The sequence below is a fragment of the Sander lucioperca genome, chromosome 12 (assembly GCF_008315115.2).
Source record: "Sander lucioperca isolate FBNREF2018 chromosome 12, SLUC_FBN_1.2, whole genome shotgun sequence".
NCBI classification, from domain to species: Eukaryota; Metazoa; Chordata; class Actinopteri; order Perciformes; family Percidae; genus Sander; species Sander lucioperca.
In genome coordinates, this window is record NC_050184.1 from 28,310,108 (window position 1) to 28,330,713 (window position 20,606).

General features: G+C 43.8%; 1 protein-coding gene across 1 annotated transcript in view; it reads right to left on the reverse strand.

Moving 5' to 3' along the window:
• The window catches only part of LOC116061976 (cadherin-4-like), a 255,802-nt gene that overhangs the window by 41,922 nt on the left and 193,274 nt on the right, over positions 1-20,606 (reverse strand). The window contains exon 6 of the mRNA XM_031316355.2: positions 3,476-3,631. Within this exon, the coding sequence (XP_031172215.1) occupies positions 3,476-3,631 (156 nt within the window). The remainder of the gene's footprint in view (positions 1-3,475; positions 3,632-20,606) is intronic.

Genomic DNA, 20,606 nt, shown 5'->3' on the forward strand with positions numbered 1-20,606 from the left:
CTGAATTATCAGGGAAATGTAGAGTTTAAATAAATACTTGAGGTTTGTCTTTTTAACTCCATACTTGAAGGTCAAAGACTGAAAAGGCATTTCAAAAATAAACTCCTTGGTTCTCACTAAAGCTGTGTCGATTCATTTCACCTTACCTGGGAATGTTTATATCCCAGAACATGACTTATTCAGCGATATTCCTGTCAGCTGAAAGCACTGGGGATATTTAGTTTATATCATACAAGGGGGGTAAGAAAAAAATCACCTATCGCCTGCTCCTAACACAGGCTGGTAAATATTTATTCAGTCAAAATGTCAGCAATCAATTTTAGGCCCCTCATCCTTTTGATGTTTGTTCGGGATATTAATCTAAAGGACAGTTAAAGGAAGAGGAACGGTAAAGTGGCAGAATTGGAAGCGGCTGAAGGAAAAATGAAAACATGTTAGAAACAGATGGAGGACAAAAAGATTAACATGTTACAGATTGTAACATGAGCAGATTCTTTTTTTCTGTCATGTATGGAGAATTGAGGGAAAGGTACTCTTTACATCTGAGCACGCTTGATAGGAAAACCGCTACCTGGCCACTGCAAGAGCACAAGAGCCAGATAAATAAAATAGCCTCCAGGCTTGTTGTGGCAGGAAATAGAATAAATAGCTCCTTCTCCTCAGAGAGGTGAAGATCCTCTCCACTGACGGCCAACCTCTCCTCTCAACCGTCTGTTTCCACTTTGCACCTCCACCAAAAATCGCATCTTCAGGTCTCCCTGAGGTTAATTCGACTTTACTTTTTCCACTGCATTGTCTGATCTGTCCTGCACCCAATATCCACGTGCTGCCATCGCACATAGTATCGCGCTGTGCAGTAACAGGCTAAGAGTCAGGCCCTTTATCTCTACCCACCCTCATCCCTCCATCCCGCATGCACCCACACCCTAATTCAATAACAGCAAGAGTCAGAGATTACCGCCATTTTTAAAGAAGGCAAAATGTATTTCTGGGTCCACATTAAAATAATTATCTTGAAAGGCAGGGGGAGAGAACAGACCGTACCAGGCAGCGCTTGGCATTTGGAAAAGAGGCAGTATCCTGATAGATACAACAGCAGACCCAGTAGCTCCCACCTTTATTTCCTCAAAATAATGCATCTTGTTGCATGGCTGGTTTTGAATTTCAGACTGCTCATTCTTTGAAATAAAAGGAACTAGACCGTAACGTCCTTGCATGAAATATGAAGTAAACAAAAGAAAGAAAATAAAGTCCAATTCTAACTTTATGTAGGTTCTAGCTTTCCAGGATGATGTTGCTCACTAAATAAAATTATCCCTGCTTTTTTATTTTTTTATTCTTGGATTGAAGATGTTCATGTTTCAATAATAATAATAATAATGTATACTTTATTAATCCCGCAAGGGGAAATTACAATGTAATAAAGTACAGTGTAATTACTTAACAGCATCTAGTGTGAGAGGCCTTTAATTGAAGTGCACTGGGTCGTTTTTACATTAGTGAACTTTAGGGATGTACTGTATTTGTAATCTTAGGAAAGAGGCAGGGTAGTAGTTCAGTTTGTATGCTATTCTAGCTCTCCAACTATAGTCCTCGAATGCTACCCGCAAACGTGTAGCAGATCAGTTGTTTCTCTGCTTTACAGGAAAAGGAATATTTAAACATTTCGGGAATTCTGCTTTCTTGCTTTATATCTGAGAATTAGATGAAAAGATTGACACCACTCATGACTGTGCGTTAAATATAAAGCTAGAGCCAGTAGGTGATAAGCTTAGCTTAACATAATGATTGGAAGCAGCGGGAAACAGCAACAGCTAGCCTGCCACTGTCCTCTGTGTACCAGCACCCCTAATTCAATCTTGGTTGGGTGCACTGACTTCCTGTCAATGCAGTTTTTGTTAGTTGCCTTGCAACCTCATCGTGTCAACAGGAATCCAGCACCTCCTAATAACTCACCCAACTTGTCGTTTTAACATTTTTGTTTGTATGTGGAAGATTTTGAGGTACTTGTGGGCAGAATTTTGAAACCAGGCTAGATGTTTTCCCCTGCTTCCAATCATACACTGTATATAAAGATGGACGTGTCTTCACTTCCTCCTCGTTTCCCTCTCCTCGCATGATTTTCTCGCGTCTCTCCCATGCTTCCTCGGAAGGGAGGCAAGTGGAGGAGCCGAGGATGCAATTTAAGAACCTGGGATGCACCCTATGCATCAACCCTTGCTTCCAGTCTTTATGCTAAACTAGATTCCGCTGGGTGTACGGTAGCTTCATATTTAGTGTAAAGACAAGAGAGTGATATCAATCTTATCATTTGTCTCTTGGCAAGAAAGCAAATAGGAACATCTCCTAAAAAGTTGAACTATTTCTTTAGCGCACAGACATGAGAATGACATTGATCTTTTCATCTCATTCTCAGAAAAAAGTAAAATAAGAGTATATCCCAACATTTCACATCTTGCCACTCACTAAGTCATTTTTTTCTCTCTGTTACTGGCACCGCAGTTTAAAAGCTACAGTATGACAAAGGTAATGTGACGGGCAGAGAGCTTAATTATTAATTATTAATTAACGCACCCTCTGACTTATACTTCACTGCATCCAGATGCTTTGACATTACGCTGCCTTACCAATATGAGTGAAAACGTGCAAATTGGTAATTGCATCATCATTGTGCACTAAACATTTCATTGTTCTTCACAGTGACCAAAGTACAAGAACACACAAACACAAGTCTTCAAGGAAATGTGTGTAGTTGCTGCGTTGCAGTGTATTTGAGGCTTAATGTTATAATGCATTGCAATATTCTTAAGTAATATTTATTGAATGGATTGAATTCAATTATTTCCAAAGCTGATTTTTTTTTCATAATTTGCTATGTTGAGCAAATATATGTTAGAATAATGAAAGAATAGATCAAATCTAAAACAACTGTCTGTTATCTCGTGCATATTTTCAAGTTAGGGTAAGTAAATACTGCAAGATACAGCAATACTACATGAGAGGGCTTTTATAGATACTTTTTATTGTTTTTTTTATTAGTTTTTACACTGTTCACACAGAACGGCATAAACATACAGTATATTAATAGAACTGACTGAATTTCAGTATATTGATATTTCTATAGCTTATATATTTAGTTATCTTCTGTGAGCTTTACTGTATTTATTCCTCTCATTTTATTCTATATATATATATATATACGTTTCTTATTTTCTTGCAATTATCTGTCAGTCAGTTGTATTATATTATTCATTCTATCATAAGAGAGGGCCTTTTTATAACGTAGAACTACACTGATTTTGATTCAGACCTGTTTATGTTGATGTTGTATAGAGGCATATGTGTTGAAGGGTTAACTTTGTGTGTGTGTGTGTGTGTGTGTGTGTGTGTGTGTGTGTGTGTGTGTGTGTGTGTGTGTGTGTGTGTGCGTGGGTGCGTGGGTGTGAGAGAGAGAGAGAAAGTGAGACACACTCACATGGTAAGAAGAGCGATGTTCTCGATCAAGAGGTTTGGTGACAAACATCTTTCCAAGCACGGGGTCGATATTGAACACCTCATTGGGTGGTTGATCTGCCCCCACCCCAGTGATGCTGTATCGGATCGAGATGTCCTTGTCCTGGTCTGAACGAATCTGCATCACAACAAACAGAGAGGAACAATCAATCAATCAATCAATCAATCAAGTGTTTATTCAAAGTCTCATACTGTGTTTCATCAAGACTTTATTCCTCTCTTGCACTGAGGAAACTAAACTTAAACGCACAGTTATCCCAGCCGACCTACACCTATTGGTGCAATTTGTGCTGTGGGGCGTTCATTATTCATGGACCGGTTTGGGATATACAGCCCTTGAGTTTAATAATTTTGTCCTTTCACAACCTCAGAAATCTGATATTGCATATTATTCACTGGAAACATGCACAGGCACACAAACGCACACATGCATAGGGCACATACCCTTGCACACACACACAAACATACATTCATCACAGTTTGGCATTTCTAGATACCACACACTCAAGGATTCCATTAGTGCTGCCGCAGGGAGCGCTATGCATTCTGTTTGGCAGAATTGGACTGCTTCAAAAGATAAATTTAAATTCAATATTTCGGGGAGGGAAAGATGAAATCAACATATATTTACTGTTAACTGACAGTCCTATTACATAGGAAAGTGAGGCTGTAATTGTTGTGTAATTAGGGAAGCAACAACATGCAAAATAACAAACTAATGTAGAGGAGGCAAAAATGGGCCAAAAGAAAATAATAGTCTCAAATCCAGGGGTGCACACAAGAAGAGAATTATTGAATAACTGTGTAGGAAGCAGAATGTTCTTTAAGAAATTGGTCTGCTTACGTTGGTTCAGCTTGTCTTTCCAGATAGACAGCTAATAGGTGCATTAAGTGCACTGCTAGGCATGTGATTTGGACTGAAATGCTGTCTAATTGGGACTCAATAGAGTCCAAACCTACAAGCATCCCATTTCTGTCCATTAACTACTAAACTAAAATGACTCAATCATACACTTACTCCAGTATGCGGGTACACACCGTACACACCGTACACACCGTACACACACACACACACACACACACACAGGGACAAACATACACACACACACAGACAGAGGAATGGCCAACCTTTTTCTTCTAATCAATGACTATTTCAGTTGAGAGCCTTAGTGCATCACAAGAGTAAGACTGTCCAAGGTTGTCTCCATCTTTCACCACTCGGGGAACCAATTTAGCCACACTTTTGACACACTAGGAATTCTGCCCTGCTGAGAAAATAGCTGGAGCAACTAACAAGGACAGGAAACGGACATACAGTATAAGACAGGTGTCATCCTGACTCTTCCTACTGGTGGAATAAAAACCTGTTACCCTCACCGACAATGCCATTATCACTATTTTCCTCCACTTCATCAACCTCAACATTATCATCAACTCTCCATTAGAAAAATATGGTTGAGGTGTGTCTTTCTAATCAAACAAATGTGATCAGTTATAGACACCTTCCCTGTAAGAATGCAAGATGAGGTGTCATAACATCCCACTAATGCTATTTGTACATGTCTGTATGTATGTTTTCTTTGGGGAATAGGGGGAGGAGAACGTTAGAGTGCTCTGCGCATATCTCAGCGAATTACTGCTGACAGAAATGATAAACTGCAGGCATCAACTGCAATTACTACAAAGAAACTCTACTCGTTAAACACCAACAAACTAACAAATATCCACCAGCTCAGTAAAACTCTCAATGTACCTCCATTACCCTCCTCTATAGGAAAAGCAAAGAGACTGCAGCACACTGACTCTATCTACCTTTCCTGTCACATTAGAAAATACAAGTAATTATTACACATCCCACTGCCAAACTGTCTGCCCCTCTCATTCATCCCCTTTTTCTCCTCCCCTCTCCTTGTTTCTCTCCTTTTCTCTGCCCTCCCTTCTCCTTTCCAACTCCTTTTCTCTCATCTCCACTCCTCCCCTTCCCTCTCATCTCTCCCCTCCGCTGGTCTCTCATCACTCTCTCTCTTTCTTTCTGTGCTTCAGGTCTCCATGGGGACAGAAGCCATGCATGAAAAATGAAATTACTTCAATCCGTTGGCCTTGGCAGTGGAGTATAAATCCTCACCAGTTAGGAAGTGATAGCTCTCCATAATTCCATTTGGTTTTTCCCCGCCCCCCTGATTTCCCACCCGTTTTCCAAGTCATCCTGCTTGGGGGGGGGGAGAAGAGATTCGGCTGCACAGCCATTCTAGCCAATTAGCTCACCCTCCCACAACGTTCATGTAAAACTGTTGAGGGATGGTGCCAGAATCCTTTTTCTCATCTGTTTCTACCAAACAATTGTGCGTGGGTCTATATATGCACATTAAAGCGTAAAAATTGGTGTTTTTTCTGACTCATAATTAATAATGTATGTAATAAATCCCATGCACATATACATGGTTATACATTAACAGATCCAATAATGGATTTTAGCTAGCTGTCGTTGCATGTTATCAGTCTCCTCCTTTTATCACTGAATGTTGCGTCAGGCAGGATGTAATTTCAATGGTGAGCAGCTTTCGCCATTTTAGCTTCAGAAAGGGAGGGAATATGTTGAAAAAGCCAAGCATGAGATGAGCAAAAAGAGCTTCTCATAACTGCATGACTGTAGTACTTTTTCTTTCCTTTAATGAAAAGAGGGAATCTCTCTCTCTACACCCTACACTGCACTAGCACCTCACACAATACCACACAGTCACACTCACACATGCACATACAATCTCTCCATTGGGTCATAAATAACAAATTCATTTTCAAGAGTGCCAATTATAATAAAAATCAGTTTTTTCTTTCGTTGTATTTTTTTTTGTTCCTTCTAATTTTTCTACTATTGTCTTGATAGTGTGTATGTGTGTATATAAAGAGAGAGTGGAGAAGAAGCGCTCAACTGAGAGAGATTGATAGTGAGAGTGAGAGAGAGAGGCAGCAAAAGAGAGAGAGCCATGACTGTATCATCCGGCATCAGAAACCAGACACTGTCTAAATGACCTATTTGTCGACGGATCAAAGCAATTCCCTTCATTACTGACAACTTGTCTGGTTCTTAAGGAGATCTTATCAGTGAGCTTAGCTCCCTTCTGCCAGACAAAACTGAATCAAATGAGAAATTATCATGGCACCGGGTCTTCAGGGAAAACAGAGAAGAGGAGATGAAGAGAGGGGAATGAATAACACAGAAGCGCCGTTCTACCACCACCGTTACTGGGGAGGAGAGGAATTAATTCTCACTTAAAAATGCATGTTAACTAACACTTTAAAATGTATCAAACTACTACTACTTAGATATATGACTGCACTGCTGTTTGTAGATATACATATTTTAATAATATGATGATATATCTTCAAATGAAATGAATCCAAATTGCAAGTATTGAGTGTGACGGAGTGTAATGCAATATAATAAGTATAAAAGTAGATGCTTCAAATATTTAATCCACCCCCATAATGTTACATGGGGGTAGAAACAATACTTATAAACATAAGGCTATCCAATGAAGCACCAGCATAATCTACAGTACAGCCTCGAAATGAGATGAACAGAGATGAAGAACATTCTAATAGAGTAAACTAAAACACAGGGAATTAACACCCGCATTTGCAGTTTTCCTCAGCGCCACGGAGCTTTAAAGCCAGTTTCGGCTCATTGTTTTGGTTTTCAGACCGCAACTTTACTGTTTTGGTTCACTTTTACTACCCTACTGGCATAATTGTTGGCAGCAGCAGGCAGCTGTTTCAAGTGAAAAAGTTCTACAATCCCACTGTACACTACCTGCCCAGGACCAAATGACAGACACATATGACGACTAGCTGGTGAATATAGCGGAGCATTTAGCAGCTAAAAAGACAGATATTTCTGTCAGGAGTTGGTGGAGACCAAAAACAGGGCTTTAAGGAGACTCAATATTTGGCTTTCACATGGCTGGCCTGCACGGTAACTAACAGTACCCTGAACAGCCTTCAGTCACATTTCAAAAAAAGGAGGCAGCAGAGGGGAAGCAGGTTTAATCACGGCGTTCTGCTGTAAATAAGCATGACCTCTTTTAAGGCACAATTTGTTTATTTTCCTTTGCTTTATATTTTCTCATTTTTGGGGGAGTAAAGAAAAAAGCATCCTTAAAAAAATCTAAAACCCTGTGCCTACCTGCTCGGTCTCTAGCATAACCTGAGATACTCGAGTTATTCTGGCTTGTTTTGGCTGGCTCTATTTTTTAAGGTGTTTCAAGTTTAGACTCGGGCAATGATGGGCCTTTCTGCTTTGTGTGAAACCAGAGTGTTCCTTAGCATATTACCATTGCACTTGTTTGCCTTTCAGCCCACGCAACTCTCACCATGGCAGATTAGGAGAGAAGGCGCTATATGTAAACAAAGGGGAGGAACATGGAGAGGCTTAGGGCTCCAGTATGCTCCATTCGAAAGAATTTTCTGTTTTCACAGACACTGTCTATGCCAGCATACTCACTGTGTTTGCAGGTCTTTGACGATACGGAAAAAATAATATTTTTTCAAAGTTAGAACTAACCTGGTACTGTTTCAACAGAAACACTGAAGGATATGGTATGTTTGTAATCTAAACCAAGCAAGGAGATAGAATGGAGAGATTATTTTATTAGTGATGGAAGAGGAGGCAAATGTGTGCTAGCCAGATTGATTATCTCACAAAACTTTGATTTAAAACCCATTCATTAATCAATCATGTTAAAAAACAGCCCATCTTACTGACAAAACAGTAGTCATGAAACCATTAGCTCTGTGTCAAAACCAATGCATGAGAAAAGTATTTCAAACATGATGTATTGGTGTATTCTGTATTTTACTTTGGTCCACAATTCAAAGATGATAACTGCTCTATGCTACATTTCTATATTCTACATTTGATTAACAGTACCTTAATCTGCAGGCTACCTGACAGATGCATACATGCATATGATCAGGTGTTTTCTTTTTCTTTAGTGAGCCGGTGCATAGGTACAGCCATAACGTATATACCAGGTCAGTATTATAATTGATCTTTCCTATTCTTGGATGCTTTTGAAGTACAGGTACGCATAATTGAAGATAATCTGCAGTTTAGCATGTAGAGAGAACTGCAATTATCATATGCATTGCTGTAATGTTCTTGGGGCATTGTGGGTGAAAAGCAATTACTATAGAAATTATTCAGAAAATTTGTTCGGAGGTTGACAGAGGTTGTCCACAATTTCCTCAAGAAAGAAAGGGATAAAAGGGAAAGTGTTTATATTTGGAATGATGACCTCAGCTAAGCTTTCTTGAACAGCCTTGATGCTCATGACTATTTTGTTTTTACATAGTCCATTTTATTGAAGCACATGACATAAGACAGCCCATATATAAGATGTGGCTGACAGTGGTTTTAACATTGGCCGCATGTTACTGTTCTTGCCAGAGAGTGGTGCAAACAGCAACCACAGTAAGACTCATCTAATGAATACAAATTATGTGAGAAAGACATGTCCTAAAATCAGTCTGCATTTGGTTACTGAAACCTTCAATTGCAAACACATTAAAAGGAAGGTGTCCTTTCAACTTGAATCACCCTAGAGCTTTTTGCATTATATCTTCCAGAGAGCTTTAAATGATTGGTAGACTGCCTCTGTAAAGCTCTGTTTGAAAATAAGACACCTCCAGTTTTAGATGAATGAATGACTCAATTTTACTGTAAGGTTTTCAAGCCATGAAAAAAATAACACAATGGAAGATATATACTGTATCCTGCTAGGCTACATTATGACCATATATATTCAGCTTATATATTATGACCATATATATTCAGCATATATATATATATATATATATATATATAGGGCTGTCAATTGATTAAAAAATGTAATCTAATTAATTACATACTCTGTGATTAATTAATCAAAATTAATGGCAGACATAATTAACGGTGCCTGAACCGATACTTTTTAAGAAAGTAAAAAAAGAAAATAAAATAAAAGGGTACTAAACAACAGTTGGTGACATTAAAGAACGGCTTGTTTATTGCTAAGACCATATGGTCAAAATTAAATGATTTAATAATAATGTATAACAATAACAATAACTTATTTCACTAGTAAATTGCTGTTGAACGACAAAAACAACCACCAGATGGGAAAAGGACATTTACAATAACTTCAAATGCACCACGAGGCTGTAGTTTACCAGTTTCATTGAACGCACTGTCTGTGTTGTTTTTCCGACGGCAGCTGCAGATTGTTACATACCGGTGTTGAATCCTCTACAGTAAAACACAGTCAAACTTTACACCGTTTAGCGTTAGCTGTCAGCATTTTAACCGTTTTTAATCCAGCTACTAGCTAGCAGTAGGCTAACGTTAGCTGCTGTCGAGTATAGTGTTAACTAGCTAACGGTAGGCTAACGTTAGCTGCTGTCGAGTATAGTGTTAACTAGCTAGCAGTAGGCACACGTTAGCTACTGTCGAGTGTAGTGTTAACTAGCGTCACGTGCAGCAGTGTTTGTGTTGCCTGTATTGTCTGTTTCAGAGCATCAGAGAGAAGCACATACATATCAGTGGCACCAGATTTCGGTAGCCAGGGTTGGCAGGAAGAAGATTTAGAAGTAAATGTTCAAATTAATGATCCAGGCAGCACATTCTCGTCTCCCTCCTTCATTTTACAGTCCAATGGTGGCTAGAACGGCTCCGGGTCAAACGTCAATATGGAATGGATTAATCTGCGTTATTTTTTTTAACGCGTTATTTTTTCTCAGATTAATTATTTTGACAGCCCTAATATATATATATATATATATATATATATATATATTAATCCTTTATTTGTTCAGGCGGGAGTTTTACGAGGAGCAATGCTCTCTTTTACAGGACACCCTGATCACATTCACACAGTTACACATTCTCACCTGGAAGCTGTCTAGTACAACCACAGTCTAATCTGTTGACCACTGGGCAGCTCCAATGGAGCACTCAGGTTTATTAGCATTGCTCAAGGGCAACTTACTGGTGGTAATGAGTGAGGGCTGCTTTTCACTTTCCTCACCCACATTTATCCTGCCAGTCGGGGGGACTGAACCTTCTGGCCACAAGCTCACATCTTTAACCTTTAGGTCATCACTGCCCAATTTAAATGTATAGTATATATGAATGTGACAAATGCATATTGTGAAAACAAAACAAATTCACACAAAAAACAGTGCCATGAGATTGAGCAAAAAGTATCCCTATCTGGCTTATGCATGTCATACACAAACATAAAAAGAAACACACACACACACACACACACACACACACACACACACACACACACACACACACACACACACACACACACACACACACACACACACAAACACAAGGCCTGTCATGAGAGTGCCAATTAAGTGTGCTGTAGTGTGCTGCTGGTACAGAGAACGAAACTGGTTCAGTGAGCAGTAGGACAGCAGAAACAGTCACTTGCAGACAGCAAAGTCACAGCCAACCCCTAAAGAGCTAAAAACGAGGGCCTTTTACGGCTCTAAAGCCCAAGAAACAGGGATAGCGACTCCAAACACAAATGCAGACAGGAACAAACAGAAATATGTTCTGTCAACAGTACAGTAAAGCCTAAAAGACATGCAAGAAATACAGGTATTGGCCAACAGGTCACAAACAAACTGGTTAATTCTAAAGAGAAAGAGCCTCTCAAGAGAAAGGTTTTTAGGTGGCATTGCATATCACATGCACACCCCATCTGTCAAATGCACTCTGGTGCATGCACAAAGATAAAGACACCCTGTATGTTTCGCTGTGAGTCAGCAAAGTGTCTGCATTAAAAGCTTTCCTGTGGCCTTTTCAAAACACAGACTTTTGCTCAGGCTTTGATGTTGAGCATTGTATCTCTTCAAAAGGTAGAACAGGATTGATGTTGAATATCTAAGTCTGAAGTTGGGTTTTTCAAAAATGCTTACCAACTTAAACATAAAACACAAACTGCATAACATCTTGTATTCATTAGCTGGCGAGGATTGCATGGACCCTGCGTGAACAGACACACCTGCGGCTATGTGTTTAAGAAGGAGAGTGCACATTAAGCCTATTAAATTTGTGAGAACGATGTACATCCACCCTAATGTTCTATGCTAGTGGTGTGGCTCTAGGCATGGCAATGTCAGTCTGTTGGTGGTCGGTCCACCACTTTGATCCAGACTGAAATATCTCAGAAATTATTGAATGGTTTGCTATGAAGTTTTGTACATTCGTGGTCCCTATCCCCTGAGCCACCATGAGGTTGTTATGCTTTTGATTGAAATGTCTGAACAAGTATTGGATTGATTACAATGAAATCGGTTACACTTTACTTGAAGGTATCTACATAAGAGTGACATGACACTGTCATGAACGTGTCATAAACATTATAAACAAGTCATAAACGTTTATGACATTACGCTTCTTTTAGTTTTTACTAGTTTAAGTGTCATTCGGTTTTTGTCATGACAAGTTATGGTTAGGGTTAGAGTTAGATTAGGGTTCATGTGTCATGACAGTGTCATGTGTTCATGACAGTGTCATGTCACTCTTATGTAGATACCTTCAAGTAAAGTGTTACCATATTTTGTTACGAACAGTCATGTCCCTCTCACAATTAGTTGTAAGTGGTGATCTCTAATTTTTCATTCAGTGCTATTGTCAGGTAAGTATTTTGATTTGTTGTCTTTTGTGTTCATTGCTAATTAGCGAATGCTGGTATGCTAAATTGCTAAACTAAGTTGGTGAACATGGTAAACGGTATTCCTGCTAAACATTGGCATGTAGGTTGCTCTGCTTAGCCGGTCCGACCGTGTGTGAATTCTAGTGCCTTGTGTGTTGGTATCAGATGCCGAGGGCCGTGACAAAGCGTCGGTATTTGAAGAGTTAGGAATGGTCTGTTAGAGCCATGTGTAGGCAATCTCAGCCCACTTGTTTCCAGTTTCGAATACAGCACCTTTAACTCTACTGCCACACAGCTCCCTGATATGTATGGACAGGCTTATGTCATTGCTTTTGAAAAGCTCAGTTTTACCGATCTGCAGTAAAACGAATGCCATTTTCAGAATTACAGAGGGGACAGAGAGGACGGAGGGTCAAACAGATGCGTTTTCAGATTCATCTGGCTTATTGGTCCATGTGATAGTGTGACAGAACGAAATGGAGAGATAGTGAGCTTTTGTGTTATGGTTTTAGGTTATTTCTGATACCTGTTTGTTAATTTCTGTTGTCTTTTTTGTTTATTTGTTCATGTTACCTGTGGTTGTATTTTCTGTAGATTTCTGTTCTAGTTATCTCCTGGGTTTTTGTATTTGTTTTCGTTAATTCCTGTATTCTGTGTTCTGTGTGTCAAGTCTCTGTGTTTAGGTTGTTTCTTGTTTCCTGTCTGTTGTTCTGTTTCCTGTTTTATTTTGATAGTCTGTTTTTTGTCCTGTCATGTCTAGTTTTACTTTTTGCCTTTGTTGATTGTCCTGCCCTGCCCTGATGTGTTTCACCTGTTGTGTCACCTGTTCCTCATTTGTTCATTACCTCTTGTATTTAACCCCTGTGTTCCCTTTGTCTCGTGTCAGATCGTTTTGTGTCTTGGTGCCGTCTGTTTGTATCTCCTCCCGGTCAGTTTGTGTGTTCCTGTGCCTGTCTCGGCTCCCTGGATTCCCTGTTCTTGTTTTTTTTTGTACTTTGGACCTTTTTGCCTGTTGCCTTCAGGACTTCTTTGTTGTTTGCTCCCCTCATGGTTGTCCAATAAATCTTTGAGTTTCAACGCTGCTCCTGCCTGCCTCCCTCTCTCTGCGTTTGGGTCCACCATTCCTCACTATCACGACAGAACGATCTGACCAGCCATGGACCCAGCGGAGAAGCTTCTCCTTAAAAAGAAGGTTTTGGAGTTTGGCTGGACCGTGCAGTGTCTGCGTTGCTCTGCGCCGGACCAGCACCCTCCTCTTCTGAAGAAGCTCACCATCCAGCAGCAGTGGTTGTCGGAGAGACCGTGGGTGAGTCACTTTGTTCCCCAGTTGGAGGCGATTAAGCACTGGCTTAATCACTTTTTTCAAGCCACCTCCAGTGACTCACCCACCAGCCTGCTTCCTACCCAGTCAGCGTATGCCCCCAACCACCAGCCGTCCTATGAGGGTACCCGCCTGGCGGTTTTCTCTGGGACCCGCGGAGGTCGCAGACGGGGAAGAGGAAAACATGGCTCCCGTCACAACGCCTCGCTCCTCACCCCAGAGTCCTCGTTCCCTAGTGTCCCTGAGCTGACGTGCATCTCTTCTGTTCCCGAGCTGACGTGCAACCCTTCTGTTCCCGAGCTGACGTGCAGCTCTCCTGACCCCGAGCTGGCGTGCAGCTCACCTGACTCCGAGCTGGCGTGCAGCTCACCTGACTCCGAGCTGGCGTGCAGCTCACCTGACTCCGAGCTGGCGTGCAGCTCACCTGACTCCGAGCTGGCGTGCAGCTCACCTGACTCCGAGCTGGCGTGCAGCTCACCTGACCCCGAGCTGGCGTGCAGCTCCCCTGACTCCGAGCTGGCGTGCAGCTCTCCTGACCCCGAGCTAGTTAGCAGCCCACCTGAATCCGAGCTGGCTAGCAACCTCCCTGAGCCCCGGCTAGCTAGCGATCCCCCTGAGCCCCTGCTAGCTAGCATTTCCCCAGAATCCAGGCTAGCTAGCAGTCTTCCTGATTCCCGGCTAGCTAGCAGCCTCTCAACTTCCCCGCTAGCTAGCAACCTCCTTGAATCCGGGCTAGCTAGCAACCTCCCTGAGCCTCGGTTAGCTAGCAACCTCCGTAAATCCAGGCTAGCTAGCAACCCCCCTGAATCCAGGCTAGCTAGTAGCCTTTCCGAGCCCCGGCTAGGTAGCAACCTCCCTGAGTCCCAGCTAGCTAGCGATTCCCCTGAGCCCCTGCTAGCTAGCAATTCCCCTGAGCCCCTGCTAGCTAGCGATCCCCCTGAGCCCATGCTAGCGATCCCCCTGAGCCCATGCTAGCTAGCATTTCCCCAGAATCCAGGCTAGCTAGCAGTCTTCCTGATTCCCGGCTAGCTAGCAGCCTCTCAACTTCCCCGCTAGCTAGCAACCTCCTTGAATCCGGGCTAGCTAGCAACCTCCCTGAGCCTCGGTTAGCTAGCAACCTCCCTAAATCCAGGCTAGCTAGCAAACCCCCTGAATCCAGGCTAGCTAGTAGCCTTCCCGAGCCCCGGCTAGCCAGCAGCCCTCTTGAATCCAGGCTAGCCAACAGCCTTCCCGAGCCCCGGCTAGTTAGCAACCTCCCTGAGCCCCAGCTAGCTAGCAACCCCCCTGGTTCCCTGCTAGCTAGCATCTCCCTTGAATCCAGGCTAGGTAGCAGCCTTCCTGAGCCCCGGCTAGCTAGCAACTTCCCTGAACCCCAGCTAGCTGGCAGCTCCCCTGAATCTAGGCTAGCTAGCAGCCTTCTTCACCCCTAGGACTTTGCCTTTGTTCTGCCCCCCTGAGACTTTGCCCGTGGCGACTCCTGCCCCTCGTGTCCTGTCGGCGGTCAGGCCGACTCCTGCCCCTCGTGTCCTGTCGGCGGTCAGGCCCACTCCTGCCCCTCGTGCCCTGTCGGCGGTCAGGCCCACTCCTGCCCCTCGTGCCCTGTCGGCGGTCAGGCCCACTCCTGCCCCTCGTGCCCTGTTGGCACCCCAGTCAACCTCTGCCCCGGTTGCCTGGCCGCCTGACTCCGGCCCAGCTGGCCCGTCGCCTGACCCCGGCTCGGCTGACCCGTCACCTGACCCCAGCCCAGCTGACCCGTCGCCAGACTCCGGCCCAGCTGACCCGTCGCCAGACTCCGGCCCAGCTGACCCGCCACCTGACTCCAGTCCAGCTGACCCGTCGCCTGACTCCAGTCCAGATGACCCGCCGCCTGACTCCGGCCCAGCTGCCCCTTCGCCTGCGCAGCCTCCCAAGGGGCTCCGCCTCGGCCGACCTGCAAGGCCCCCGGAGGGGCGCTGCCCTCGACGTCCAGTAAGGCCACCTGAAAGATTCTGCCTTCGTCGCCGGTGGCCAGACGGTTTCTGCCTTCGTCGCCGGTGGCCAGACGGTTTCCGCCTTCGTCGCCGGTGGCCAGAGGGATTCCGCCTTCGTCGCCGGTGGCCAGAGGGATACCGCCTTCGTCGCCGGTGGCCAGAGGGATACCGCCTTCGTTGCCGGTGGCCAGAGGGATACCGCCTTCGTTGCCGGTGGCCAGAGGGATTCCGCCTTCGTCGCAGGCCGCCAGAGGGATTCCGCCTTCGTCGCAGGCTGCCAGAGGGATTCTGCCTTCGGCGCAGGCCGCCAGAGGGATTCTGCCTTCATCGCCGGTGGCCAGAGGGATTCTGCCTTCGTCGCAGGCCGCCTGAAGGTTTCTGCCTTCGTTGCGGCTCTCAGTCCCCTGTTGCCGAGGCCTCCCAGTCCCCTGTTGCCGAGGCCTCCCAGTCCCCTGTTGCCGAGGCCTCCCAGTGACTCTCTGTGTTTCCCCCAAGACTCTCTGTTCCCTGTCCCGAGTGGCCCCTCTGTTTCCCCCAGGCCTCACTGGCCCTCTGTTTCCCCCAGGCCTCACTGGCCCTCTGTTTCCCCCAGGCCTCACTGGCCCTCTGTTTCCCCCAGGCCTCACTGGCCCTCTGTTTCCCCCAGGCCTCACCGGCCCTCTGTTCCCTGTGCCACAGTGACACTCTGCTCCCTGTGCCTCAGTGACACTCTGCCTCCCCCGGACTCTAGTCGCCCTTTTTGGGTTGTTTTTTGTTTTGGCCGTCTGGTATCCGCCCTTGAGGGGGGGGCTCTGTTATGGTTTTAGGTTATTTCTGTTACCTGTTTGTTAATTTCTGTTGTCTTTTTTGTTTATTTGTTCATGTTACCTGTGGTTGTATTTTCTGTAGATTTCTGTTCTAGTTATCTCCTGGGTTTTTGTATTTGTTTTCGTTAATTCCTGTATTCTGTGTTCTGTGTGTCAAGTCTCTGTGTTTAGGTTGTTTCCTGTCTGTTGTTCTGTTTCCTGTTTTATTTTGATAGTCTGTTTTTTGTCCTGTCATGTCTAGTTTTACTTTTTGCCTTTGTTGATTGTCCTGCCCCGCCCTGATGTGTTTCACCTGTTGTGTCACCTGTTCCTCATTTGTTCATTACCTCTTGTATTTAACCCCTGTGTTCCCTTTGTCTCGTGTCAGATCGTTTTGTGTCTTGGTGCCGTCTGTTTGTATCTCCTCCCGGTCAGTTTGTGTGTTCCTGTGCCTGTCTCGGCTCCCTGGATTCCCTGTTCTTGTTTTTTTTTTTTGTACTTTGGACCTTTTTGCCTGTTGCCTTCAGGACTTCCTTTGTTGTTTGCTCCCCTCATGGTTGTCCAATAAATCTTTGAGTTTCAACGCTGCTCCTGCCTGCCTCCCTCTCTCTGCGTTTGGGTCCACCATTCCTCACTATCACGACACTTTTGTGTCATTTGAATGATAGTCAGAACTGACACAGGTGAGATTATTAAAATACCTTCCTCCACATTAGTGAAAATAACATCGGGTAATGGAAGTTAAGCAGTAAATGACTTTTCCAATTATTGCAGTGTGAAAGGAGTCTGGCCTAATAGTGCAGGCTTATGGCAAATTAGAGGTGCTATTCTCCCTGGAGGTAACAATGGAATGACTCGTCCTGTTCACTCTCCTCTTCCAGGCAGGGAGAATGAAAATAAGGCAGCCATTGTAGTGGCAGACAAAGAGCACCGCACCCCTTTGGCTTAGCAGGGTTAGAGTGTGAGGGCTACCATCCCACGATTACCTCTCTCTCGCTCTCTCGCTCTCTCGCTCTCTCTCTCGCTCTCTCTCTCTCTGTCACTCTCTTACGGAATTGATTAAATTGTGAAATCTGGAGTGTGATGGATGCATGAATGACTTCCCCAGTCGCTCCCTGAGGCTTTGACAAGGACAATATCAAGGACCCGCTGTTACTCCATTTTCCTCCCTCATGCCTTCATCCCGAGGAAACCCAATCTGGGTAATTAGAGGAAAGAGTGTTGGAGACTTGTAGGAGAGAGAGGGGTGACAGTGGCATGGAATCTGCTGCTATTGCACTTTCCCAAGCCATTTACCAAACCCCCCCCCCCCACACACACACACACACACACACACACACACACACACACAAACTTTGTACTGTCCACCTTTTAAACACCACTATCTCCCTCTCCTCCCCATCCCCTTCCTTCTTTGTCTTCTTCTCACTTTCTAAATCCATCAAGCAGCAGTGAAGGGGAGAAATGCAGACTAGAGGGAAAATGGAGGGAAGAAAGAGTGACGGGAGTGCAAGGGGGAAAAATTAAACTGTGAATTGGATGCATCAGCAAAACTCTGGCAGAGCATGAGCCCCTTTTAGCTGGAAACGGGAAGTTTAGGGGAAGTTGCCAGGACTTGTTTGACACGACATCCGTTTGGCAGGATGGATCTATACTGTGAGAAAGAGGAGTTCTCCCCCCTAAACAAGACATGGGTGACCCTATGCTGCTGGGGAAAAATAGTCTCACACTGTCTTTTTCAATTTAGTCAGTTACATCATTGCTTGGACACATTTCCAGTGGAAACAGGCAGCTGGAGGGCTGTTTGAATAGAAAAGCATACAGAGCATTCCTTTCAACCAACAGGGGCAAATATTTCGATGTATCATGAGGTAAACAGATGTATAAGAACCCAGATGTATGTAAAAGGAAAAAGCAAAGGAGAAAAGGTGTTCAGGTAGAGGCGGGAGCAGTGTGTGCACGTTTGATGTCGACTGGAAGCCTGACAAAATGGGCTGCTCCCTGCCAAGTATGCCTCTGCCAAGCACAGGCAGAAACTGAAGAGGGGCTGGACCTTGCCATGCTGCTGCTGGGTGTTTTGAAAAGTTGCACATTCACGTGTACATGCATGCCAACACAAAGACAAACTCACTCGTGTGTACACGCACGCACGCACGCACGCACGCACGCGCACACACACACACACACACACACACACACACACACACACACACACACACACACACACACACACACACACACACACACACACACACACAGCCTCTAAGTGTGTTTCAGAATGTTTCCAAGGATGTTCTGGCTCCCACTATCCAAGTGAGGGATTCTGCTTGGCAAACTCCACCTCAGCAAGAGTCCAGCTGTCATGTTGACAAATGAACCTTAGAAGAGTGAAGAGGTGTGTGTGTGTGTGTGTGTGTGTGTGTGTGTGTGTGTGTGTGTGTGTTTATGTCCGTGGAGCCATGCATCTGTGTCTGTGTGGATTCACAACTGTGCATTTTTGCTCAAGCACAAGCGTGTGAATCATAAGAATGACACACAGATGGCTGGTGTACATGTGGTTTTTGCTTTTTTACAAAAGCAGCTGGCCTGTCATTCCTTGATTGATACAGATCAAAAAATGGACCAGAGCCAGCTGAGGTCAGTTTCTGTGAACCTCTCTCTATTCCCGGAAGTCATCATGAAAACATTGCTGAAAATCTGGAAATTAACCAGCTGCCCCAGCCACCCCAGCCGCTTGGCTTGACGCTGAGTCCTCTTTAAAAAGTGACACCGACTACATAGCAACCAGAACAAATCACCCTATATAAAGAAGCGTTTTGCACAGCCTCAGATGAACCATAATGTTTTCCACTGTATGCCGGGAAGCCAGGCGCTGTGCAAAGAGTGATGCATCACTCTGGTTTTATGAGCAAAGTGGGATGCTAAAGCTTTTATAGAGCGTTAGGAGGAAATGTTCTTTTCTCCTGAAAATGAAGAGCAAATAAAAATGTGTAAAGGAGCACCAGAGAGTATTGGCCAGAAATACTCATAAGCAAGAAGCAATGAGAAACCTGCAGAGTAAAATGACAAGTTATAAAATACCAGCAACTTTTTATGTAGTGCTAAACTGTTTATCTTAAGAGCTGTTTCATCTTGAGATGCTGTAAAGAATTTCATTGCAGTGAGGAATTTTATTACATACGTGCACTGTGGTGATGTATCCATGCACCAGGGGTCCGTTTCAGAAAGCAGGTTTAGTGAAAACTCTGAGTTTGTTAACCCTGAGATGAGGGAAACTCTGGGTTTCAGAAAGAGAGGTAACTTAACCTCAGAGTCAGTTACTATGGTAACTGAGTCTGTGAACGTAACCTGGTCGGGAGCAGGTTTTCTTCAAGAAACCTTGAGTTTCTCTCAGTCTCCTTCCTCTGACACCAGCCCAGCCTGCTGATACAGCCCTCTTTCATTTCCTCATTCATTCATTCAGTCTGTATCAGGCGCATTTTAGCGCAGTTTGTTACTGCATCTGTATGAATAAAAAACAGGGTTGGTTTATTAACCATGTTACTATGAAACGACTAATAAGACTAAGACTATAAAACTTTTCTCAAAACATGGCATTTCCTTTTGTCGACGATCCCGTTGATGAAGAAGATGTATTACTTCGCAGGGAGTTAAACATATGTTGGGAGATGATATTGAGACCCCGACGCATTTTAATTTCCAGATAACTACCTATTTGAGCGGTATCGTTTTTCTTCCCAGTCTATCAGTTATGGATCCTACATAACCTTATCCGTCCTCATATCACTAACGTCACCCATCGTGGACATGCTCTTACATCCCAGCAGATTATTTGTCGCATTACATTTTTTTGCAAACGGCAGTTATCTTAACAACATTGGTGATGCGGAGCATTTTAGTCACTTTAAGCCACTGTATAGTAAAGCGCCGTCGTTCTGAAACGTGTTTTAAACGTTTTTGTAGTGTTCCCTGGCCACAAACCAGTAAGAGCCATTAAAAAGGAGTTCCACAGTATTGCAGGTGAATGATGTAAACCCTTTGAAATAAAAGATTATGAATTATAATTCTGTTAATGATGGTGCTGCAGCCTGAATGGGATTAGTAGGCCTAGGACTTTTGCGCCTGCAGTATTGTACCTAAATGAAATAGATTATAGGTTCAATACCATTTCACCAGTAATATTATACTTATGATTAAATATGATATACACTATATTGGAATATGTGCATTTACTCTAGAAGCAATTTTCTCCCATGCAAATTCTCTCTTTTGCAGCAGCTACTGTGTTGCTTTTTTAACGAAATACATG